The sequence below is a fragment of the Callithrix jacchus genome, chromosome X (assembly GCF_049354715.1).
Source record: "Callithrix jacchus isolate 240 chromosome X, calJac240_pri, whole genome shotgun sequence".
Classification (NCBI taxonomy): Eukaryota; Metazoa; Chordata; class Mammalia; order Primates; family Cebidae; genus Callithrix; species Callithrix jacchus.
Window position 1 is genome coordinate 111,550,954 of NC_133524.1, and position 27,161 is coordinate 111,578,114.

General features: G+C 39.5%; 1 protein-coding gene across 1 annotated transcript in view; it reads right to left on the reverse strand.

The window, feature by feature from the left end:
* Window positions 1-11,856: 11,856 nt before the first annotated feature.
* The window catches only part of LOC144581147 (uncharacterized), a 206,818-nt gene continuing 191,513 nt past the window's right edge, over window positions 11,857-27,161 (reverse strand). Inside the window, exon 4 of the mRNA XM_078363602.1 lies at window positions 11,857-12,171. Coding sequence (XP_078219728.1) covers window positions 12,017-12,171 — 155 coding nt within the window. The 3' untranslated portion in view covers window positions 11,857-12,016. The remainder of the gene's footprint in view (window positions 12,172-27,161) is intronic.

Sequence of the window (27,161 nt, forward strand, 5' to 3'; positions counted from 1 at the left end):
CATTACAGCCTGAGTTATGGAGTGAGACCATGTCTCAAAAAAAAAAGAAAGAAAGAAATGTATAAATAAATAACAGACAGTATATGAAATTGTATAATAAAGGTTTTTTTATTTAAAAAGTATATCTTATTAGAGAAACTAAGGAAGAAACATTTTAAAAGACAGAATGGAAAATGGGGAGGTTGAGGATGAGGACAAATTTCTTCTGGTTATTTCTTCATTGACTGGTGGTGCTTGATTGAATCAGCTGTGTAATCTTAGGGAAGTCATTTCCCCTCTATAAGCTTTTTTCTTCATCTGGGAAGTGAGGTCTTTAGAAACCATGGTCCTAAACGTCCCTGAAAGCAATATGCATCTCAGCTCCTTGCGAACACCCTCAAATATTTAAATTCCTCTTTGGATTTTCTGAAAGATGACAAATGAAACCTCAGGTCAGATAGAGCCCCACGGTTCTGACTAAATCATTTGACAGCTAAGCAGCTCCACGGCCCCACAATTCCTCAGAAGGCTCCAAAGCCACCAGTTCTGAACTGGGACTGAAGTCTTTAGCAAGCAGCCAAACGTAGCGTTGCAGTTTCCCCATGGCTTGAGGGTACCCAAGGAACATGGCTATGTACCACTCCTACGGCCGCCTGACGTTTCCATTTGAATGTAAGAACATAGACTGAGGTAGACCAAAGTTTAAGTCCCACCTCTGCCACTTCCTAGATGTGTATGATCTTAATTATTTCTAGTTCTCAATCTCCCCATAAATAAAACTGTTGAGAGAATTAAGTATTCAATAAAGGTGAGTAAGAAGGTAGATAGAGAGGTAGACAGAGGTGACGGGATAATATATTTGAGATATTGACTTTTTGCCCTCCAGGGGTTCACCCCTTCCCATTCAAAGTGCTAGTCATTTCAGTACTCATTTCTTCAGTGGCGGCATATGACTTTCATAAGGCATAAACAGTAAGATCTTTCTGACTTAAGAGGACAAAATCTTCAGGCAGTGGTGTGCTGGAGCCGGCTCCAACTGGCCCCTTGAGCTAAAATTAACCATTTTAAAGTAAACAACTCAGTGGCGCACATCTTGTTCCAAAACATTTTCATCCATCACTGCAAAATAAAACCCCATACCAATTAAGCAGTTACTCCCCATTCATCCTCTTTCAGGCTCTCATAACAACCATTCTACTTTTCATTTCTCTGGATTTTCCTATTCTGGGTATTTCAGGTAAATGGAAACATGTGACCATTTGTTCCTGACTTCTTTCACCTAGTGTAACATTTCCAGAGTCATCCACCTTGTAGCATATATCAGTACTTCATTCCTTTCCATAGCTGAATGTTCTATTGTATAAATATATCACCTTTGTTTGTCCATTCATTAATTGATGGACATTTGGATTGTTTCCTCTTTTTAGTTGTTGTGAATAATACTACTGTGAACATTTCTGTATAATTTTTTATGTGTAAACATATGTTTTAAATTTTCTTGAGTACATACACAGGAGTAGAATTTCTGGGTCATATGGTAACTGTGTTACCAGAGTTGTGAATAAATGCCTACAAGCAGCAATCAAGAGCTATTTGGAAATCAGTATGTGGAAAGATAGTCAACATCATTAGCCCTGGGAAGGGGGAAATGCAAACCAAACCACAATGAGATACCACATCACACCCACTATGCATACAATAACAAGTGTCACAGAGGATGCAGAGAAACTGAAACCCTCATACATTGCTACTGAGACTGTAAAATGGCGCCACTGCTTTGGAAAACAGTCTGGTACTTCCTCATATGGTTAAACTTCGAGCCTTCATTTGTGATGGTTTCCTAGGCATGGGATGGGGTGGTCAGGCCCTGAACAGAATAGTTAGAGAAGTTTCCTCTCTCCTCCCCGGGAGTGGGATAGTCATTAAACACATGCCCATTCAGATAGACGGATGGATATGTGGATCTAATATTCATCTCTTTGGTGTCACCTCAAATCCTATCCCCACCCTCATCCCCAATTCTCACCTTCCTGACCAGTAGTTATCCTACTGAAATACAATTTTTCTCCAAAACAACTAATGCAGAAAAGGCAAGCTGTGGTTACCCCTTTTTGTTATAACTGATTTTCTGGCGGGGGGGGCGGTGAGGGGGTTGGAAGTGCGAGCAGAGGCTAAGCATGTAACTTACATATTCAGTTCACGTTACCTATTGTCCTGCCCCTGGATCTGATTGCCACCATCCTACTTCTGGAAATGCCCCCATCATTCCTTGAGATTCAGGTCAAATCTCATGCCTTCTGTAAAATTTTTCCTCAATTAAATCCAGGACACAAGTGCCCAGGGAGCATAGCTCCCAGATATCCCAGTACTCATAAATAAACACCATAAAATGCTGCTTTTAAAAACTTAATATAGTGAAGCACATGAGGTTTTTGTTTTTTTGTTTTTTTGTTTGTTTTTAATTTACATTCCACCTTATGCTAAAGAAATGGTGGCAGGCACAAAGAGTTTAAAAAATAGTTAACTGGCTGGGCAGGATGGCTTACACCTGTAATCCTAGCACTTTGGGGGTCGAGGCAGGTGGATGGCTTAACCTCATGAGTTCGAGACCAGCCTGGGCAACATGGTGAAACCCCGTCTCTACAAAAAATACACAAATTAGCCATGTGTGGTGGCATGCACCTGTAGTCCCAACTACTTGGGAAGCTGAGGCAGGAAGATCACTTGAGCCCAGGAGGTTGAGGCTGCAGTGAGCTGAGATCGCACCACTGCACTCCAGCCTGGGTGACAAAGCAAGACACTGTCTCAAAAAAAAAAAAAGAAAGAAAGAAAGAAATGGTTAAGGGAAATAAGTTTAAAATGAAGTAAATGTGAACTAAATTTTCTGTAGAATGCATTGGTTAAGGACTTTCATTGTTTGGTTTTACTTGGAATACTACTAATGCTTTGTAGCTGTAGTGTTTACCTTCCCTCGAGTGGTAAATAGGTGGGATGAGAAACTGATAGGTTTGGGTTCTGGTCCTAGCTTAGTTGCTAACTAGGTATACAATCTTCCAGCTCCTTTAACTCTCCCTGTAAATCAATAGGAAAATAGGAATGGTATTACTGATTGACCGATTGATAAACAATTCCTCTAGATTCTATCTTCCTTTCTTTGTTGCCCCTTTATTACTCCCAATATTACTTCTCTGGTTCAGGCTTTCATTATTCTTAGCCTAGGCTCTTCCTACCCAAAATGTGGTCTTTAGCCAAGTAGCAGCTTGTTGGAAATGCAGAATCTTGGGCTTCACTCCAGACCCTACCAAATCAAAAGCCACATTTTAACAAGATCTTTAGGTGATTCATATGCACATTAAAATCTGAGAAGTACCGCTGTAGACTAATTATAGCCTTTTAGCTGGTTTCTCTGTCCCCACTCTGGCCCCTTCCAATCTACCTTCTACATTGTAACTAAGAACTTTCCTGAGCCAAAATTATATAACTTCTCAATTTAAAATCCCTCAGGAAGCCAAGCACGGTGGCATGTGTCTGTAGTCCCAACTACTCAGGAAGCTGAGGCAGGAAGCTTACTTGAGGCCAGGAGTTTGAGGCTGTAGTGGACTATGATCTTGCCTCTGAATAGTCACTGCACTCGAGCCTGGGCAACACAGTGAGAGCCTGGCTCTAAAATAAATACATAAGATAAAATCCCTCAGTGGCTCACTGTTATAAAATAGCAATATGGAAAGCACATAGGTAGTAGAATCAAACATATTAGGGAATCATATGTTTGAACCAGAAAGTTTGGTGGCTTTTTTTTTTTTATGCAGGGTCTCACTCTGTTGCCCAGCCTGGAGTGCAGTGGTGCAACAGGGCTAACTGCAGCCTCGACCTCCTGGGCTCAAGCCACAGCCTCTGCCTCCTGAGTAAGTGAGACCATAAGTATATGCCACCACACCTAGCTAATTTTTTTAATTTTATAAAGGCTGGTTTTTGACTTTTGACAAGTGATAGAAGCTTCTCTTAGATCAAGTTTCTTCATTTGTAAATGGCAAAAAAAAAAAAAACCCACTAACAACTCTATATATACAGAAATGTTTGCAGATGAAAATGTGATGTCTGAGATTTGGTTTCAAATAGTTCATGGAAGTGGAGGGTGTGGAGGGGTATAGATAAAACAGGAATGCTGTGGCAGATTCTGTTTTCAAATATGACTGCGACAGTATCTCTCATTCTACCTGCTCTTCTGCAAGGTGACCTTGACGCCTATCCCATTTAAGAGGTTGAATCTCATTCTGCTCTTTGAATCCTAGTAAGCCTTGTAACTCACTTAGAACCAATATAGCAGAAGTGATGCTGTGTGACATCTGAGACAAGGTCAGAAAACGTCATGAAGCTTCTACCTAGTTCTCTCTGGACACTTGCTAATGGAGAAGCCAGTGAGAACTTTGAGTACGCTGAGACCATCATGCCAGAGATGCTACATTTAGGTATTCCAGTCAACAGCTCCAGCTCATTTCAGCCTTGCAGCTATTTCTACCAAGCCACCAGACATAGGAGTGAAGCTGTCTTGGACCCTCCAGACCAGCTCATCTATCAGTCTCTACTATCAGCGATCTATCAGTAGGCCCCTACTGAGTGGCCTCAGTTGGTGCTACAAGGAACAGAATTGCCCAGGCAAGCCCCGCCCACTTTCCTGGCTCCCCAACTCACAGAATCTAATAAAATTCTTCTTTTATCCCATGAAGTTTGGAAGGTAGTTTTTCTTTTCTTTCTTTTTTGAGATGGAATCTCGCTCTGATGCCCAGGCTGGAGTACAGAGGTACGATCTTGGCTCACTGCAACCTCCGCCTCCCAGGTTCAAGCAATTCTCCTGCCTCAACCTTCTGAGTAGCTGGGATTACAGGCATGCGCCACCATGCCTGGCTAATTTTTTTATTTTTAGTAGAGACGGGATTTCATCATACTGGTCAGGCTTGTCTGGAACTCCTGACCTCAGGTGATCCACCCATCTCGGCCTCCCAAAGTGCTGGGATTATAGGCATGAACCACCGCACCCAGCCCAAAGTTTGGAGGGTGGTTTTCCAATGCAACAACAGATTACCAGAACAATTGGCATGAGTTGATTATTGTTGAAGCTGGATAATTGGGTACATGGAGTTTCATTCTGTTAGTCTTTCTATTTATATATATGTGTGGAATTTTCTATAAGAAAGAGTTTTTTAAAAAGAAAATGTAAAGTACTCAGCTCAAATTAATAGTCAATAAATAGTAGCTATTGTTATTGTGAATGGAAGTAGTCAATAAATAGTAGCCATTATTATTGCTGTTGGAATGAAGTTCAATCTGTGTAGCACAGCATTCATAGTCCTCCTGCTAATTTGGCTCTTGCTTCTTCAAGTTCATCTCTCACCAACTCACAACCTTCACTTCACTCTTATGTACTCCAGAAATTACCAAAATGCTTAGAGTTCCTAGAATATGGCTCCATGCTTATGCCTGCATGCTATTGCCTATGTTGCTTTCTCTTTTGGGAAGTATCTCACCACCTTTGCTGCCATATAGTGTTTCAAGATTCAGCTCAGTTGTAACTCCATCAGGGAAGCTTTTTGTAGAAAAAATTCTACAAGTAGAATTTGTTTCTCTTGTTATTAGACCCCTACTCTAAACAGACTTCTTCCAAGGCATCAAGAGTAGTTTCTTATGCTTCTGTGTGTGCTTGTCTGTTTCTCTATCAGACTATGAAATCTTCCCCACTGTTGTATGTGTAGGGAATCACTGGGGAACACTACCAAGTCTTAACCTCTGGAAGCTCACAGTGCAAGTAGGGAAGCCAGACAATACACAAATAAATCTATAATTAAATCCTGATAAGTCCTATGAAGGATACAAGCAGGAAATTAGGAGAAAGTTGGGGGCCGGAAAGGGAAATTCTCTCAGAAAAGGAAGGCATTTGTGTTGAGCTGAGAGGATGAGTAGGAGTTAACCTTATTCATATGCTTAGGCCAAGGCCTAGCTGAAGGCTTGGCAGGTAGTAGGATGCATTAAATACTTATTGAATGAACTCCCTCTGCCTCGGTCAGAAGTTTCTTGTGAGCATCATATGTGATAACATCTGCAGAAGTTCTTTGGAGAGTATAAAGTACAATGTAAATGCAACTTTATTACAGACGATATCCTGAGAGGATAGGAAGCAGACTTCCCTCTTTCATCAGAGTGAACTTCTGCAGACAGGCAAGTTCTGCCCTGGCCAAGTGTATCCAGGCATACAGTCTTCTCTCCAAACATAATTTTCCCATTTTGTTTGAATCATCAACATGGCCTTTAATGAGATACAGGAGGGAGTAGACACATGGCTTGTGTGGGTGTAGGTTTGGATGAAGTCCTATAGCAGGAAAGCAGCCAGCTGTAGTGCAATGACTTGAAGATCAAACTGGATGATTTTCAAGGATGGAGGTGGGGATGCTAAGGAAAGTGGGAAGTAGGGAAGGTGATTAAGAATAGTAATACTAACTCCATGTTTGCCTGTCCATATGATCTGATTCTATCAAGTGTTTAAGTTCCTCCTCTCCCTTTTCTTTACCTCCCCAACTTGCGGTTGTCCAAATATCTCCTGTTTTCAATAAGACCAGAAGAGAATTAACATATATTTAGCATCTACTTTGTGACAGACACTATGGCGTGTGTTTTTAAAACATAAAGGTGTAGTGGTTCACGCCTGTATTCCCAACTACAATGGATGCTGACACTCTATGATTGCTTGAGCCCGGGAAGCAGAAGTTGCAGTGAGCCATGATTGTACCACTTCCTACCAGCCTTGGTGACAGAGTAAGACCCTGTCTCAAAAAAAAGAAAGAAAGAAAGAAAAAGAAGGAAATAAGGAAAGAAAGAAAGAGAAAGAGAAAGAAAGAAAGAAGAAAGAAAAGAAAAGAGAAAAACCAACAGAAAGAGCACAGGTTCTGGAGTCAGACTGTGTAGAAGTGTACCCCTCACACCAAAATATCTGTTACTTAATGTGTATTTACCCTAATTCAGATACTTCATGTCGAATAAAGTATCCTTGCCTGTCTCTTGATCAAAATTACTATTTTGCAAGAAAAGTATATTGTTGTATTATGGGTGAGTTGTGTACTTTCTAATTCCAGCTCTCCCTCTATGAGGTGAATGGCACTAGGCAAGTCCATTTCCTTCTCTGGATATCAGGCCCATCTGTACATGAGGTTTTGGATTATGTAAGTGATTTTCAAACTGTGTTTCTTTGGGAACTTAAGGTCTCAAACAGGAGACTCAAGGAACTCTATAATAGTAAAGAGCAAAATTGGCAGGAAACTCAGTACACCCACTTTTGCATCAACCAGGGCAGCTAAATTCTGCTTCTACTTTTTTATTTATTGGTCTTTCTAATAAGGTTTTTATTGAAACAAATGTTTTATATATAAATTTGTTTAACCACTGAAGTCGATTCTAAGACCTTTTCCATGCTAAAATTCCATGGCTGCAAAGGAATTCTATAACTAATTAAATATTGAATGCAATAATATATTTCTAAAGGGCAGTATATCTTAAAAAGCACATTAACACTATTGTCTCATTTGATACCCAGAACAACCCCATGAGGGTTAACGAATGAGAGATCAGTCCAGGCAAGGTGGCTAATGCCTGTAATCTTAACACTTTGGGAGAATGAGGGGGAAGGACTGCTTGAGCTCAGGAGTTCAAGATCACCTTGGGCAACATAGTGAGACCTTGTCTCTACACAGTTTTAAAAAAATTAGCTGGGCATAGTGGCATGCACCTGTAGGCCCAGCTACTTGGGAGGCTCAAGTGGGAGGATTGCTCAAGCTCAGGAGGTCAAGGCTGCAGTGAGTTTTGATCATGCCACCACATTCCAGCCTGGGTAACAGAGCAAGACTTTGTCTAAAAACATTTTTGTTTTATGAAAGAATGAGACATCAAGAGATGGGGAACTCCTTGCCTGAAGTGCGGTAGCCAGGGAGTGAAAGAATCATGACTGGAATTTTTAGGTGGATTGCTTATCTAGCCTCCACTGCACTATATTACAACACTTCTCAAAATTTGATTGTGGTGAGAAACAGTAAGTAGAAGATTTCCTCAGAAGTGATGCTGGGCAACATAGACACAGAAGTTGGAAAGCTCTTTGGAATCCTGAGAATTTTAGTCACAGAAGCAGAATCAACTAACTCTACCTTCAAAACGTTCAGTTTCTACAGGCCATACTTGGAAAGTACCCAGCCAGAGTGTCAAGCTGTTCTTCCTCTCTTTATTCAAGAGAGAACGTATCAAGGAAAATGATGCAACTGATTGTCTAATGAAAGCATTCTCCATATGGGAATGACTAGAGTGCAGACAGATGCCTGTTTACTCCTTTAACAAAGACCTTAACTTAGATCTTTACGTAGATGGTTATGGCTGGAAAAGGCCTAGAGATCACTGAAACCAAAAATACAAAGCTAGGAACCCAGAAAATTCTACTAACAATATAGAGTTGGCTTAGTGGCAAATATAGTACAAAGACATTTGCAGGCAGCGTGGTATAATGAAATGAATGGACCTGAGTCAGATAGATCTAGGCTTGAATTTGAAATCTTGCTTTTCTACTTGTGCATCATGGAGCAACTTATTTAATCTCTCTGAGCCTCAGTTTCCTAATCTGTAAAATTAGGATAATATCTCCTAAGGAGTATTCAAAAAGGGGTAAATGAGATAATTCTTATGAAACTCCATTTCTGGCTGTAGATTCACTTAATTTCACTAAGCCTTTCTTTGAAATGTAGACAAAAATAATTACTTTGTAGGATTAATACCTACTATGTAGTCTCAGTGTGGTTTTAAATGATATTTCAAGTATGTTAACTACTGGTAGAGCCTGGGCACTGACCAATCAGGGTGGCACCTGCTGAAAACAATTGCTTTGATCATTCTAGTGCCTAATTGCTGCACAACCAAGTATCAGCCTTCATGTTGAAATTAAATTAAATGACACAAAACATTATACATATGTAGTGAATTATATTTATGTCTCTTTCCCTTCCTGCTCTTACTGTTAGTCTTCTGTCATATCAAACTACTTAACTAGAGAATCTAGCTCCTCCCCTATATGAATTGCATGAATTATGTTTGCCTTTCTGATTTCATAATTATATTTGAGTTCCTTATTCAGTCCTGTTTTAAAGTCCTGGCATTCCAATGGAATAACTTTTATACTCCAATGATTTGAAGTTCACATTTACATGATAATTTCAAGGTATTCATAATATCTATTCTAAGGAACTTGGGGAGAGTAAGTTACACATCTTAGGGAGCAGTGGAATGAGCTCAGTGGAATCGTTTTTGAGGAAAAGGTCTCTTTGTGATGTGAAAAGGTAGATGTATCTTGCAAAAAACCCCAAAAGAGCCCAGTTCAGATCTACAGTGTGCACTGGTTTAAAAAGCTATAAACAGGGCTGGGAACAGTAAGGAAAAAAGATGCTATGGATCTCTGGAGTCACAGATTAGTAACTAGAATAGTGCCTAATATTATTGTCAACAAATACCTTAGGAAGGAAGGGAGGGTGAGAAGAAAGGAGTGGTGAATAATGTATGGTTGGGGTATAAATAGCTTAGAAAAGGAATTAGTAAGGTGGCCTGAGACGTTTACACCACCGAAAACTAATCTATAACTTTTCCTAATATTTCTTTAATATTTTGGTAGCCACCCCAAGTAAATTTCAACAGTGGCCCAGTCCAGCAAAAGTCAAAGAACTGTTGCATATCCAGCACCAAGACATTTCCAACTCCGCCTTATAAAGCTGTTGGTTTCTCACAATACCCAACTAGTCTTTTCATCTTTGAGTACTTTTCAAGTTGAGGTAGGAATCAAGTTTTTGTTTTGTTTTGTTTTTTTTTTTTAAAAAAAGGGATCCCTTTTTGCTTGGAGGGAATAGGACTTTGCAGGTATTATAGAGAGATTAGTGGGAGTTGAGAGCTCTGCCCAAAGGGATGAGGGTCAGCCTCATCCTGACTAGGGCACCTGAAAAAACAAGAGAACCTTTAACTTTTAAAAGAGAATTTGCAGAGTCAAAAGATTTTTGATGTGTCATTGCGGAAAAATTCAGGACTTTGTTCAGTGTTTTGTTGACTTTTTTCCTAAAATCAACATTGTCATCAGAGAAAGCAGCAAATATGGTTACTATATGTCTATTTACATTGTCTCCTGCATCTCCCAGAGAGAGGATGTTCTCATTTCAGATAACTGGGCACAGGTCTGACAAAAATATTTAGGTGGTAGAGGTTGTTCCATTAGATGAAACGACCTCTTAGTTCCATTATTCTGATTTTTTTTTTTTTTTTTTGAGACAGGTTCTCACTCGGTCACCTGGGCTAGAGTGCAGTGGGGCAACCTCGGCTCACTGCAACTTCCACCTCCAGAGCTCAATCGATTCTCCCACCTCAGCCTCACAAGTAGCTAGGACTACAGGTGTGCACCACCACGACCAGCTAATTTTTGTATTTTTTGTAGAAACAAGATTTCTCCATTTTGCCCAGGCTGGTCTTGAACTCCTGGGCTCAAGTGATCCACCAGCTTCACCCTCCCAAAGTGCTGGGATTACAGGCATGAGCTACCACACCTGGTCTATTCTGACTTTGTATCATTAAAGTATACCACAATATAAAATCTAGACAGTAAGTTGTTTTTCTAAATGGACCTCCTAACCAAGGAGATGGCCTGTGCAGAAAATAGGGTGTTCAGGCTTAGATTTGGGTGAAGTTCAGATTTGGAATAGTATAAGCCATTCTGGGGCTCAATCATCCTTGAGTAAGTTAAGTTGACTCTCAAGGTTTTGGGCCCCCAGAACTGAGAGAGAGAACACGTCACCCTTGAGAACCAATTTCTTTGTCTTCTCACCCTACGTGGACAAAATGTGATCATTCATGAAGACTCTGTACAGATAAGCCTTGCTCTGTTTTACACTGTTGCCAACAGATTTCCACCACAGCCCAGCAAGCTTTGCTTTTTTACTTTGCACCCCAGATTGGTTTTTAAAATTGATTCTTGGCCTTTTACAGTGGCTCATGCCTGCAATGCCAGAACTTTGGGAGGCTGAGGTGGGAGGATCGCTTGAGCTCAGGAGTTCAAGACCAGCCTGGGCAACATGGCAAAACCCTGTCTCTACTGAAATTTAAAAACAAATTTAAAAAATAAAATTGTCTCTTGTAGAACACTCTCTGACAGAATAGTCTGTTCCATATTCTGTTGTGCCCAATAATTAACTATTAATAATTATAGTACAATGGGCTGCTGTTTATGGTGACTATTAAAATATCCTTCACTTTTTGTTGTTAAAATGCCTAGAACCCACTTTATAACATTTTAACATTCTTAAGTAGTAATAGAAAATGATGTCTGCATATATTTTTCCTCTGTGAAAATTAATAAAAGAGTGGTTCGCTAATGACTGTAGAAAGCAAGACAAGGCTTCCAAAGTGGGCTAACCATCTGTGTCACTATGTTCTCAGTTCTGGTGAAGAATTCTGAGATGATGGGGTGGGGAAAAGAGAGTTGAAGAGAGCCTGAGAAGGGTGAAGTTAATCAGATATCAGGAAATCTCTGGAAGCTCTTTGAAACCATGCTGGAAATCAATGGTATTTGCTATGGGCAGCCACTGCATTAAAGAGAAAAGAGAGAATTAGTTTGGACTCTGCAGAACCACAGTCACATGAAAGGTATTTCTTGCAAGGATTTACATGTACAATTCTGTAAATTGGGACAAAAAGTCAAGTGATGATGCTATGAAAAGAAGTTCTCCAGTGACACACTAAATCACTCTCTGAGAATCTGTTGATTAGGATCTAGTTTCTTTTCACGTTCCAGGATGAACCTAGAGCAATGCTGTCCTCTTCATTCTCAATATATTTATTGCTTGAAAAACAAGGGATAATATGAGACCTTCTGCATGTTCACACAACAAGTGCAAGAGAAAGGGGGCAACATGGATTTTTTCTAAATCATGTTTCCCAGCTGAGAAACAGGCTGGAGCATCAGAGGAGTACAGAACCATCACAACTGTTTAGATTGGCTTCTTTTTTTCAGTAAGGTCACACTATCTTCTCTGGAAAGAAAAGTCCACTTTCCATGCCAGGCCACAGGAGAAGTTTGAGGGCAAAGGACTTGTTTCTCTTCCTTGTCATCCTTCCCATCCAGGTTTTCACAGCCTACAAGAGGAATAAAGAATACACTGAGAAATACTGAATGGGCCAAAGGTCTGACAAGTAACCAAGCATTTTCCTACAGGGAAAGAGTTTGGTAATTGCCAATTTACTCTGGTTTTGCTTCCGGGTGGTTCCCTTTTCAGCTTTTAGACCAAGTGACTATTGAGACCATGGAAGCATCTCAGGGTTGAGGAGACAGGAGTCTCATTTCTACTTCCTGCCCTCTTGGGTAACTCTGCTTCCTCCTGAGCAAAGAGTTAATGAAGACACCGCTACTATTTTTTTTTTTTCAAATAAGGAGAGGCAATAACTTTTCAATCTGCTTTTTGTGTATAAGGACCTCTTAGCAGATCCTGAATGTTTATTATCCAGTATGAACATAGAGTCAAAACTAGGGGAAAAAACAGAGATGAAGTTTGTAGAATTACAGAATCTTAGGCATATTATATTATTGGTTATCATTTATTGAGCACTTACTCTGGGCCAGCCACTGCATTAAGCATTTTACATAGTTTATTACATAAATTTTACATATTTATTTATTTATTAGAAATAGAGTCCCAGTCTGTTGCCCAGGCTGGAGTGCAGTGACAGGATCATAGCTCATTGCAACCTCAAACTCCTGGGGTCAGGTGATCCCCCTGCCTCAGTGTCCGAAGCAGCTGGGACTACAGGTATATGCCACCACACCTGCCTAAGTTTATTACATAGTTTACTAGTCTTGACAACAACCCTATGAAATAGGTACAATTATTGTCTTCTTAGGAAACTGAGGCTTACAGAGGTTAGGTAACTTTAACCAAGTCTAAACTGAAGCAGGATTCAAACTTAAGACTGTGTTCTCAATCACTCTGCCACACGGCATGGTAAAAGAGAGGTGTTAGCTAGAACATTTTCAGGGGCATAATGACAATAGTAGTTAATGCTATTGTGGCAGGCTTATTATATGCTAGGCCCTATTCTAACCACTCACCTATGTCAACTTTATGCTCTACATCTCACACTCTATAAAGAAGGTGCTATTATTGGGCCCATTTTACAGTAAGAAAAGTGAGACACAGAGAGGTTGTAAGTTCACAGAACTAATAAATGGTGGAGCAGGGCTACAAATTCGGGCACTCCAACTCCAAAGATCAGCCTCTTAGCTGCTAAGCTATGTTAAGGGTAAAATGTTCGTTTCTGTGTGAGGAAGCCCAGTCCACTTTGAGAGCCAGTTTTCTTTGTTAGAAAGTTATGCCTGCAGCTCAGATAGACTTCTCAGAAGCAAACGGAAGAGTTGAAGAGTCCAGCCAACAGCAGAGGCTCTTGCTCAATCCCTTCCCAGAATGCTTGTCTCCATTACCCTTTAACCTGCATCTTTGAACAAACTGATATATGGGGAGTTCAGCAATGGCAGATCTCAGCTGTGCCTTTAATGTTTGATATGTCTGCTAGCACACCATGTTTTTCATTTGATCTAAAGGAGATCTAATGAGAGATCATTTCCTGATAACACATTGTCCGCTTTCAACATCACTAGGAAAGCACTTTGCTGCAAACAATCCCTATGTTGGTTTAATTGCTTTTGAAAGGGGCGCAAGAGGGAGCATCAACTCTTCAGAGTTTGGGTCTGATTTCCTGAGGTGTTCCATTTCAGAAGAGGCCCCTGACAACAGGCAGAGAATAAAAACAAGTGTGGTCTAGGGCAGACAGTGTTTTTCAAACAGTTGGCCAAATCTCTCCTGGCAGCCGGGAAGCAGCTGAATCATCAAATATTAGGCCTCTAACGAGATGGAGGCTGGGCTGTATTGAAGTACATTCCAGACTGACTGTGAAACCCAGAGCTGCTGCTGCTTTCCCAATGCTGGCTCCTTTCCAAGGGGCTGGTCTGGCTGAGCTGCTTGTCAAAGCTTCATTTTGTCTCTTCTCTCTCTTTTTTTCCTCTTCTTTGTGATTTCCCATGCAGCATTTGCCTGCCTTTGGATGGAATATTTGGATGAATTTGGGGGTCACCTCAGGTACAGCCTCTGCTCTGCAAGCTAAAGTTCATGAACTTAAAGGCACTAAGCTGGAGCAATTGGGGAATGGACAAGAATGGACAGACATTCTTTTCTGAGAGGCAAGAATGACCTAGACATTCAGAAGTTGAAAGCCAGATGTTGGGATAAAACTCTAGACTCAATTTGAATTGTAGGAGTGTTGATATCCTTGATGAAATCCTATGACTAAAACTTTCTAGAGTAGAGGGGATGAATGGGACCTAAGTAGGGTAACACATCTTGAAAATAACCAGATCCCTCTATTTATATCAGAAACAAATGTTTGGACTCCTTAAGTGCCATGGTCTGAATGTTTGTGTCTCCCCGGAAATTCATATATTGAAACCTAACCCCCAATGTGGCAGAGCCCTCATGAATGGGATTAGTGCCTTTATAAAAGAGGCCAGAAGGAGCTTATTTGGCCCTTCAGCCATGTGAAGTTGCAGCAAGAAAGTGTCATCCATGCAGCAGAGAGTGAGCCCTCATCAGACACTGAGTCTGCTGATGCCTTTATCTGGGACTTCCCAGCCTTCAGAACTGTAAGAAGTAATGTTCTATTGTTTATAAACTACCCAGATAAGGTATTTTGTTATAGCAGTCTACTAAACATGAAGAATAAATAATATTTTCTCTGCCTTTTATGATGACTGCCTCTGGCATGCACCATCCCATGCCTAACTATAAATAAGCACAAAAATATCTATTGTCCCCATCTCTGCTGATATGTTGGTGACTATTGTTTAATTACATTTGCCCCAATAAAAAACGAAAAGGATCCAGTGTCCTCCTAACTGACAGTCCACGTTGGCCACTGATCTCAACTTGGAGCTGACCTCAACCTGTTCAGATAGGTTTCTCACCTAAATAAATATTGTGGAATAGAGAAGCCTACTTCTTCACTGTTAATAGTCAACTGCAAAATCATGGAGGAAGGGGGAGGGAGGCTGCATCTTGGAAAGACTCTTGAAGTTCCACAACACTATAATCCATTGTCTGGACTCTGATGGGAAAAAGAAAAAAACTGGATCTCCCTCCCATCAGTCCTTGCCAACAGCATTCCTTCTTCAGTCTGTTCTCCCTGACCCCACCCCACTACTACTACCAATAATAATAATGTGTGTTTTTATAATCTCTAAAGAAGTTTCTCACACATGAATATTTGATCTATACAACTTTGGGAGGATAAAAAGAAGAGACTTGTCCCTTTTTACAGATGAGAAAACTGAGGTCCAGAGAAATTAATTGATTTGCCCAAAATCACACAGGAAATTAGTTGTAGAGCCAGATCTATTAGGTCATCAGTTTCCAGGGTCATCACTTCTTTTACACATTGAACTATGGAGTGCTGGCTCTCAAATATTCAGTTGCATCATAGTCACCTGGGAAGCATTTCACAAACACAGACTTATGGACTCTTCCTTCAGAGATACTACAGGTCTAGAATAGGTATCTGGAATCTGCATTTTTAACAAGGTTCTCAAATGCTTCTGATAAAGGTGGTCTCTGGGCCATACCTCGGTTGGAAGTGAAATTGTAGCCTTGCACTGTTCAGGTATCTCTTTCAAACATCTATAGATAATCTGTTTATTTGAAGGTTCACATAGGAATAGAAGAAAAATAACAGGGTTATTCTTAAGAGGACCATGAGATGAGGGGTGCAGGTGAGTGGATGCTCTTTGGGAAAGGACACTTGCTACCTCGACTGTCTCCCCAAAATCCTTTTTCCACATGACATTTGATTCAAACGAACTTAAAAAGAAATGTTAAAGATAATGATATGGTGAAAACTGGCCCCTAAGACAGCTGGCCAATAGCCAAAAAAGGGATTTGCAAAGGTGCCATGGGTGGCTCTAGGTCAATAGAATATATATACTTGAACTTCAGGCCTTTTTTTAAAAAACACAACTGGTTGAGTCTTTTTACTGTGGAGCCCAACTGCCTTGGTTTGAATCCTCCCACTGCCAATTATTATCTGTGTAACCTTGGGCAAGTCATTTAACTTTTTGATGCCTTAGTTTCTTTATCTGTACAATGGGGATAATATCACTGCATGTTTCATAGGCTTGTTGTAAACATTAAATAAAATAATGCATGTACAGCACCTAGAACAGTGGCGGGCATCTACTAAGCAGTGTTAGTGCTACGGTTAATTACAATTTTCCTGAATCATTGCTCTGCTGCAATCAGTAAAGGATGGCTTGGGTCTATAATTGGTCACTTCATTGGTTTTTACGTCTGGGCCTCAGTAACTTATGAAACAGGTGACATGAAGAGCTGCAGTTGGCACTATTGTGGCACTACCATTAAGTCCATTTTCCAGACTAAATGATAAATCCTGATGAGCTATGGGACTTCAAATGTTTTCTGTGGCAACATCACAGCCAGAGACATTTGACCCCCAAAGACGATACTCTTCCTGTCCTCTTAAAAATTATTGAGAAGGATTTACTAAAAATCTGGTCAGTGTTGGTCAAGAGAAGATTATACATTCAAAACACAGTGGTGCAAAGCTATTGTTCCTCTTTTAACTTTTCCATCTCAAGACTGTTCCATAAATGACAAAAGACAATGATAATGGGGACAACAAGGCACAGAGGCTCCTTCAAGTGTATTAGGACGGCCCATGGGGACACAGGCCTCGGCCAGCTGCACAGTATGGCATGGTAGCTGGGCATGGAAGTTATGCCCAGGCACTGTCTTTCTAGAATTTGCTGATAGGTAATATTTTGGGATTTCAACAGAGTTTCAAAGTTGATAGATTTATGGGATGCAGATTAACTGTCTGGAGACCTTAGTGTATAAGGGCAGGGAATGTATGAGAAAGAGAGAGGAGGAAGGAGGAAGGGAAGACAGAGTGAGAGAAAGAGAGAGAAAATAACAGAAAGACAGAGACAGAGGGCCATGCTGTAAACATATATTGGGCAGAATTGGGGATTCAGGGTGGAAAGCAAGAAGTTTTGAGAGGGGATGGTGAGAAGCAGGGAGGGGTCTATACTTGTGTCTAGAATCTTCTAGAAGCTTCTGGAGCACATCATGTCTCCCAAGGAAAGCCGAGTTTCATTCCAGCCTGAGTCAGCCTACCTACCAGCAGCCTTGCTCCCTGCTGTCTTACTGTCACTCATGCTTACAGGTGCATCTGCTTCAGTGCCTCAAGTCAATTCATGGTATATTCATCTGTACATTCACGGCTCATGTGACCGCCAGCCAGCCAGCGAGGCGTCAGAGTACCATCAAGTAGCCTAGGTTGAAGCGCAAAGGAAACACTGACAAATATAAAATACTTATATTCGTAAGTATCTGGTGCCAATTACAGCCAGTTAGCACTTAAAAAATTCAAGAGGCTGGAAGCAGCGGTATTAATATTAGAGTCCAAAGGCTTGTGTCTTTGATTATGTGCATATGTGCAACTGAAGAACACACTTGCACATAGAAGTCTCTCAGTAACTGGCAATCTTCATGAAAATGATGTAAGAAGGAGAAGTCCATTCCTGGTTTTCTCTTCCAGTAGGTTCAGTTACATAGTGCAAACTGTTCACAGATCAGACCACTTATCCCCTGATGAGTGTCTGTTTGGCCAGGACCCAAGGCCTGCTAGGTTGGAAGGTGATGGCGGATGCAGAAGCTTTGACTACTGTGCTTTTTGTACATATGCAGCTCCCACATTTTACCATTGGAATTGGATAGTCTTTTGCAGAGTACGTTGAACTTGGAGGGTTTTTTTCCATGTATTTTGCAGCCTCCAAAATATCCAAGGCTTTTCTTATAATCCCAGTTCAGTTGAACATTGACTAACTTTTATTTAGACATGGTCCAGTTTAATCACTTAAACAGAAGAACATCATGAAATATGTTTTAATTCTGACTATTTTGCACCTAACTGGGAGACAATCACTAAATAAAAAGTCTTTCAGGACTATTTTTTACAAGACTATAAAAACTCTTTAATTCTTAGATGAATGTAGAGTTTGAATGAATTAAACTCAGGGTTTATAGACGGTCAGAATAGAAGGCTAGAATTAATGAAAATAAGGGCTTTTGCCTTTTGGAGACAAACAGAATAGGACAGAACTATTTATTTAGAGCCAAGTTCTTCAGAATATCCAAAGAACAAAAGGATAAAGGCATACACTTTCAGACTTCTTTGTAAGAACAATTGAGGTAACTGGCTTTGGTGATATACATCACAGTTAGCAAAACCCTCCGCAAGTTGCATGTACCAGTATGGTTTGGAAAAGTAAATAATCTATGCCTAATGTCAAAGACTTACATTTCAGATATACTGATTGCATACATTAGGCCAGTTATGATGATATGCACCAGCCCTTGTCTATAGACCTTTAAAAAAAGCTGTTGGCCAGGCAGGGTGGCTCACACCTGTAATTCCAGCACTTTGGGAGGCTGAGGCAGGCGAATCACCTGAGGTCGGGAGTTTGAGACCAGCCTGGCCAAAGTAGTGAACCTCATCTCTACTAAAAATACAAGAATTAGCTGGGCGTGTTGGTGTGCACCTGTAGTACCAGCTATTCGAAAGGCTTAGGAAGGAGAATCACTTGAATCCTGATGGCAGAGGTTGTAGTGAGCCAAGATTACGCTACCGTACTCCAGACTTGGAGAGAGAGGGAGACTCCATCTCAAAAGAAAAAAAAAAATTGTTGAGCTTTGATCTCGGGAAAGCCTTCCCTGAACTCCCCACATTCAGGAAAGAATGTGGGTTAAATGTCCAGTGATATATTTTTAAGTAATTATCTGTTTAGATTTCTGTCCTTCATAATACACCGTAAGGTCTTTGAAGGCAGATACCATATTCTACTTATATTTAAAACACCACTACCAACTTGCCATATAATACAGATTAGGTGGTAAATAAATATTTGTTTAACTGTTGGTAGAAAACAGGCAGTGGAACAAATGAAAATTGAGCAGGGGCAATCTAAAGTGAACATTCAAAATATGGTCTACTTTCTAGTCCGTTTTCTATTATGTGGATGAAATTCTGCATTCCTGAATCTGAACCTATCTCTATGACTGGACCAGGTTTAGATAGTATGAGTAAAAAGCCTGTATTACTAAATCTCTTTCTCCTGAACTTCATGATTTTATTCTGTAACTTTGCCAGAAATCTCATGATAGTGAGATCCCTTTTGTAGAGTCTGATAATCCTTGAGGATCTTTCATGTGATTAATCTTTCATATCTTAGTATGCAATTGTTGGATCAGGTTGTTCTATTTTCAACACCTAGCTGATATTACCACTAAGAAAAAAGAGTTTTGGCCAGGGACAGTGGCTCACACCTGTAATCCCAGGACTTTGAGAGGCCAAGGCAGGCAAATCACCTGAGTTCAGGAGTTCAAGACCAGCCTGGCCAACATAGTGAAAGCTTGTCTCTACTAAAGTTACAAAAATTAGCTGGGCATGGTGGTGGGTGCCTGTAATCCCAGCTACTTGGGAGGCTGAGGCAGGAGAATTGCTTGAACCCAGAAGACGGAGGTTGCAGTGAGCAGAGACTGCACCATTACACTCCAGCCTGGGCGACAAGAATGAAACTCTTGTCGGAGAGAGAGAGAGAGAGAGAGAGAGAGAGAGAGAGAGAGAGAGAGAGAGAGAGAGAGAGAGGTCAAAGTAAGAGAACAAGCATATTTTGGAGCATGGGGAAATCCAGTCTGGATAGCTGACTGCAGATTCAGGTCCTACCATTCCAGGGTAGGGGCTGGAAATGAAGCATGGGTATAGCAAAATATTTGGTGAATGCCAAAGTCAAATTGAGAGTCATCAAGTCGTGGACTAGGAGAGTTAGAAGGATTATTGAAGGTCTTTAATGCCAAGAGAATATGGAGATATGGAAAGGTTAAGTGACATTTCCAAGGTCATATGGTATTTCTTGGTAGAGCTAGAAATAAAACCAACAGAATTTTGATCTTTTTACCACACAAATAATTAAATTCCATTTCCATGCTTGTTAAACAGCTACATGTTCAGCACTGTGCTACCTCCTGCTGGAAGTGAAAGTTCCATTTATCATCTTTTGCCATCATGAAGTCCTCCATTTTCCCCCCTTGTAATGAAGATTTCCTATTGTGAAAGCCAAAATATATGAGCAATGCTGCCTAATTTATGCTGGGATATTGGAATTTAAAGATAGCAAGTGAAAGTCTTTGTAACAGATTCAAATCAATAGCGGTAACAAATATAATAAAATCATTCATAGAAAACAATTTCTCTCTTTGGAATCAACTGTAATATCCCCTCTCTTGATCCATTTAGGCATCAAATCATGTAGATTCTAACTTCATCATTTCTCCCAGGCCTGCCCCTTTACTCACATCACCTTCATTCGCAGCTTAGTCTGCATCCTTACCACCTGTCATAGGGATTGTTGCAGCCATCTCTAAACTGGTATTTTTATCATCCTTCAATCAATGCACACCTATGTCACATTAATATTCCCAAAACACCACTTTGCATTCCTCCATCACAACTCTATTCAAAAGCATTTAATGTTCCCCATTGACCAAGGATAAAGGCCAAATTCTTACGCTGACTTCATAGTCATCTTCTTTGTCCTCCTTTGTAGTCATCTGTTTATGAACATATTTTATTTTTGACACTGGATTGTAAATTTGTAGGGGCAGGAACTCTAGCTTCTTGTCTTTCAGTTTCCATATACTAGCACCAATTAGACACTTGGTAAATGATTCTTGCCGATGATCGCTCCATATAATATAATATGAAAATATTTTCATTTAATATTCCATTATCAAGTTCACAGAAGACATTTCTATATTTGCTAAAGGCTTATATTATTATTTTTAAACTTTGTAATCATTAATCTTCAGAAAAATATTTCATGTTATCTATAATTTTACACATATACACACATTCATATAGAGTTAAGTCAAGCTTTGGCAGAGACTGACCTAATTTCTTAATATGTATCCCAAACACCTACACTGTTATGATTTGACTTGCTTCTAAGTGCTTCAGTTTAAATCTGTCTTATTGCTACTAAATATACAACCCATTCTAGCCAAGTGTACTAAGAGAGAACAAATAACTCTTCCTTCTCTTTGTGCTCTGTGTTTGTTCTCTGTCCTGGTTCCCACAATGGGTATATTCCCAGTGGGTCTATAGGGAGTCAACAGGAGTTTTAACTGAAGGCAAATGATGGATTACACACACTAAGAGAAATTCTATGCTTATTTTTAACCAGCTGGGAAACAAGATGTTCTGGAAAAATCATTTACTTAACAACCAGAATAACAGGTTCGAGACTTGGTTTTACCAGGAATTAGCAGTATTATCTTAGAGTCATGTAAAAACTTATTGTGAATCTATTTCCATATCTGTTGAACATAGGATAAAGGTGGTGGATTTGATTCATTAATTTCACAGATCTTCAGTGGTTGCCAAATGCATCATAAGCACGGTGCAGAACACTTTATGGAATAGAAAGGTGACTTGAATAGAACTCAGACATAAGCTTCTGCCCTTGAGGAGCTTATATGTCTAGAAGGTAGACAACACATACGCAAAGAACTGAAATACAAAGCAGACAGACATGAGAACCATGAAAGAGGTACAGAAAAAGTATGTAATGATCTTTCAGATCTCTTCAGCTTAAATATTCTATGATTTGTCATTAATTTTTCATGAAAAAAGTCTCTCCTTCCCAAAATAGAAATACTGTAATAATTTATTGAAGTGCTTTATTTACTAGCATCACTTCCCAATCAATGGGAAAGTTAGGGAGATCAAATTGAATGATTTGGACCATAATCACAAGGAGATGGAAAAAAGGCATTTTGCAGAAAGGTATAATACCCCTTAACAAGCCAGAAAAAGACAAGAGAACTTTTTTAGTTAGTTACTTTTTTAAAAATTACCTATTTTGTAAAAGAATTTGGAAGACAAAAACCAATCACACATTACTGAGTCTCTGTACTTCTAGCCCTCTTCAAGAGACTGTGGGAGTTGGAAATGAAGCTTAACTTATGGTGCCTCTCCTCATCCTGATTAGCATGTAGGTAGGAAGATCAGACTAAACATAGAGAGGACAATTTTAAAACAGTTTGGTATAAAATTGCATAGTGCAAATTATGGTATCATAGGTGGTAAGAGAAGAGAAACATTGCAATGGAGGAAAGATGTCTTTAGAATTAATCAGACCTGAATTTAAAACTTTCTCTGCCACTTCCTGGCTATGTGTGTGACCTTGGGCTTACTGCCTAAATTCACTGTAATTCAACTTTCTCAACTGTAAAATAAGGATAACTGTAGAATCTGCTATGCAGGGTTGTTAACGAAGATTAAATGGGCAAATATATGTAAAGTGACAAGCATTGCATGGCCCATAAAGGTGTTTAATGGTCATTTGTTGATTTTGATAATTAGAGTGAGTTGGAATACCTAAGGAAGAAGTTCAGACAGAAGATGGGCACTTACAGATGGCAGAGAGGAGAGCAGAAAAATATATAAATGAAATTAGTTACAAATTTCACCTGTAAGAAAAAACTTAAAAGAGGAATACACATTATCTAATACACATCTACAATGTATTTGGCAATAAACTAATATCAGCAACCACCAGCTAATAGCTACTGATAATTAACAATCTAGTACTTGTCTAGTTAGCATGTCTCTTCTCTATGTAGTCATTGAACTCGTTCTTCAGGGGAATTTGTAACTATTATAAGGCCATTACAATTTGGTTCATGGATCTTAAGAGTAAACACAAGTACAACTTATTATTTGCTAAACTCAATGAATTTCCTTTTGATCCCCTAGCAGCCCAGAATGAGTACAGGATTGAGAAATATTTCCAAGTAACATAATACCTCTTTCTTACATCAACCTTTCTGAAGTTGTTGAAACTGGATAAAGTATTTGACCAGCCTTGTACCGTTTTCTTTTTACATAGTTAATATTATGATGACTGGCAGACCAAAAATATTTTGGTTCTTTGGAGTGAAACGTACTAGACACACAAGATACAAATCACCAAAAATAAAACTGGAAAGAAAGAAGCATATCCACTGAATTCAGTTTTCAAGGAAGAAAACCAAACATCGCATTGAGAATAAGCTGTCTTTTGTGTTGATATGAACTATAGGCATGCTATTTTCTCTGAAGCAGGAGTAAACAACAGTCTCATGGTCTTTAACATACTAGAGTTGTGGAAACATCACATCCCACTTTGATTAGTGTACTCTGGGCTAGGAAAATGAATTTGGAAAAAAACCAAAGCAATTTCTATTTAACTTTCCAATGAAACTACACTCACTTTATGTGTTCCCATTACTTGACTTTGAAGAGAGGTAACCATACTCATTTCCTAGGGCTCCACAGGATTAGGAAAACTCACAGCTTCTAGGTTGTCTTAGCTTGACCCAGACAATCACCCCTGGGATCCCAGTAAGACATATTTCCAGAGGTTAGAAGAAAGCTTTTTTTTTTTTTTCCTGAGGAATTGACGGCATTTTGTGAAGGAGGAAAGGAAAACTCATAAAGCATTTTCTAAGACTGAATACTTTAAAAGTGAGCTCTTCTCAGAGTTAATCTTTCTGTACATAGCCAGTGCTTTTAAGAAGTGAATTTCACCTCACCACCCCTCCAACCCTGAAACTGAAAGACTTCTCTCTTTTATTAGTAGAGATTAGCTCCAGAGGGGTGCATTTGTTATTAGAAGATGAAGTATAAGTCTACTTATTTAAATCAATTATTTAAAACCTTCAGAGTTGATCAGGAGTCATGCAGCAATTTTAGGGTTTAGCAGTGCAAGCATCCTTAAATAGACTTGAGGCCTGAGCCATAGCCAAGAGATATATCATGATCCTGTGGGAGACAAATCCATTATTTCCTCCAAAAGACTTTTAAGGAAACTAAAAATAGTCAAATATATCTTACAAAAAAAATAATAAGATATATTTTGAATCAACAGGTAATAAGATACAGGCACACAAAAGACATAATAACATTGTTATGTCCTCCTGGTTTCTAACATTAATAGAGGTTTTTCACAATTAAGGATACTAAGATTTTGTCTATCTGGAGATGGTTTTAACATGAAAATATGGTATGTGAAACGGATAATTCAGGTTGCAAGCCTATGACTTTTATATTGGTTTCCAACTGCATGTTGTTTCTCTCCCAAGATACTGTCTCAGACGTTTGCCAATTACAACAGTGACTCTTTTGAAAGAATGTTCATTTGAGTTCCCAGCAAAAATAATTTCAAGGAGACGTTGCCATTCAAAACATTCACAAATGAACTCCATACTTCACTACCTCCATTGGAGGCAAAAATATAAAAACAATCTGAGTTTTTCATTCAAAATGTTTTTGACTGAAACAAACAAAAAATAATGTTCTTCCTTAGAAAAAAAATGTCCAGAGAGGGGTAAAGGTAGACTACTTCAACTGCTAATGTGAACTTGATAGTCCTGTTTGGTTACTGACAATGACATAATACATTTTGTTCTCCATGGAGCCTATTTTACTACATCTGACCATCTGATGGTTGCTTAGGTTTGGAAGCTGTCTAATATCTATGCCGAGGGCAAACCACTGGAGTTAAAATGGACAGAGGAAAGAGAATGTGGTTTATTGAATGCTAAACTAAAGTGAAAGTCAGCAGACCTCAGTTCTATTTCTGGCTTCTCTTTAGACAAGTCATATCTTCCTTGACCTTGAGCAAGTTATTTACTATCACTCTATCCCAGATGATACAAAGAAAGACCCACAACAAAGATTTAGTTACTCTCCCCACTTCCCTTCCTTTCGTCTATTTCTTCCTTTCCTGATTTTATGAGAGTCGCTGAACATCTTTTGCACTGAGGACATCCATGGTAACAACACTACTGACCAGAGAAAAGTTCTACCTGAGCAAAGCAAGAGAACAATAATTGAGGGGTTTATAGGTAAGAGGAAAGAAAATGGTTCATCATCTGTACCCCTGAGTGCTATCAAAGCTTCAGAAACGGAAAACAGTATGATCTTCAGAATGTCTGTAATTTTTTGGCGACTAGACTATAAACCAAGCTGCTCTTTTGGGGCCACCTTTTTTCCAAGTATGAAATGTAACTCTTAAAAAAGGTAATGTCTTAGGAATACCTCTTTAGCTATAGGATACAAGGGAGTGGTAACGCAGAATTCCTTTTATTCAAGTATGCTCTAACAAACAAAAAAATGTAGGGATGCAGTTATTTTATATATTGAAGAATAGTTAGGCCAGGTGACTAATATTTCTGTTCTGTTTTGTGGTCTTGAGTGAATTTAGTATAATAATAAAATAGAATCAGAGAATTATAGAGCTGGAAGGAGCATTAGAAATAACAGAATCATTTTATAGGCAAATCAGCTGAGGCACAGATAAAATGAGTTGCCCAAGATCAACACTAGTAAATATAAGACTAGATATTGAATCTTCTGAATCTTATTATAGTAATAAATATTCCATTACTTAGATTTGACATCATATAACCTGAGAAGTTCCTATAAGTAGTAACACTTGAATTTTCCTTCTTTCTATAAGAGGTCCAATTACTAAATATGAAACCAGTTACTGAGACCATAATTGACTTTAGTTGCCTATTCCTTAGCTTTTATTTTGGCTTTTATTTCTCCACCGGTTATATGGTTTGGCTGTATCCCTAACCAGATCTCATCTTGAATTGTAGTTCCCATAATCCCCACGTGTCTTGGGAGGGACCTGGTGGGAGGTAATTGAATCATGCTGGCAGTTACCCCCATGCTGCTATTCTTGTGATAGGGAGTTCTCAGAAGATCTCATGGTTTTATCAGGGGCTTTTTGCTCAGCACTTTTCCTTGCTGCCGCCAATGTGAAGTTTTGCTTCCCCTTACACCATAATTCGAAGTTTCCTGAGGTCTCTCGAGCCATGCTGAACCGTGAGTCAATTAGATCGCTCTCCTTTATAAATTGCCCAGTCTTGGGAATGTCTTTTTTTTTTAATTTTTTATTGCATTTTAGGTTTTGGGGTACATGTGCAGAACATGCAAGACAGTTGCATAGGTACACACATGGCAGTGTGTTTTGCTTCCTTTCTCCCCTTCACCCACATTTGGCATTTCTCCCCAGGCTATCCCTCCCCACCGCCCCCTCCCGCTGGCCCTCCCCTTTCCCCCCAATAGTCCCCAGTGTTTAATACTCCCCTCCCTGTGTCCATGTGTTCTCATTTTTCATCACCCGCCTGTGAGTGAGAATATGAGGTATTTCATTTTCTGTTCTTGTGTCAGTTTGCTGAGAATGATGTTCTCCAGATTCATCCATGTCCCTACAAACGACACGAACTCATCATTTCTGATTGCTGCATAATATTCCATGTGCCACATATGTGCCACATTTTCCCAATCCAGTCTATCATCAATGGGCATTTGGGTTGATTCCAGGTCTTTGCTATTGTAAACAGTGCTGCAATGAGCATTCGTGTGCATGTGTCCTTATAGTAGAACGATTTATAGTCGGGAATGTCTTTATTAGCAGCATGAGAATAGACTAATACAACCAGTAAGATATAAAGTTAGTTATTATTGTTTTCAGTATTATCCTTGACAGAAAAAAAAAGAGGAGAAAAATAAGAGGCTAAAAGATATTGTCCAACAAAGCCACATGATCATCTACAAAAAAGTTTTAATAGACAAGAAAATTGCTGATTATTTTTCCTGCCAAAAGATAGCAGGCAAGATGAATCTCTTCCAAAGCTATATTCTACAAGTCTATATCAGTGCCAGGGCCACTGCTGGGACATACAGTGCCTTCTGGCAAATTACGAAATGGCATTTCCTGTAGGCAGATGAATTGGAAAAGAAAAAAAAGTCCCCTCTAATCGGATCAATTACAGAGAGACACAGCTTCTGGAAATGCCTGTGCCAGTAGTATTTCTCCATCTCCCACCCATGCACTCAGAGCCTCTGTGCAGGATGCAGCCTGCATAACCTTAGGCTAAGACCCTGAGCATTGT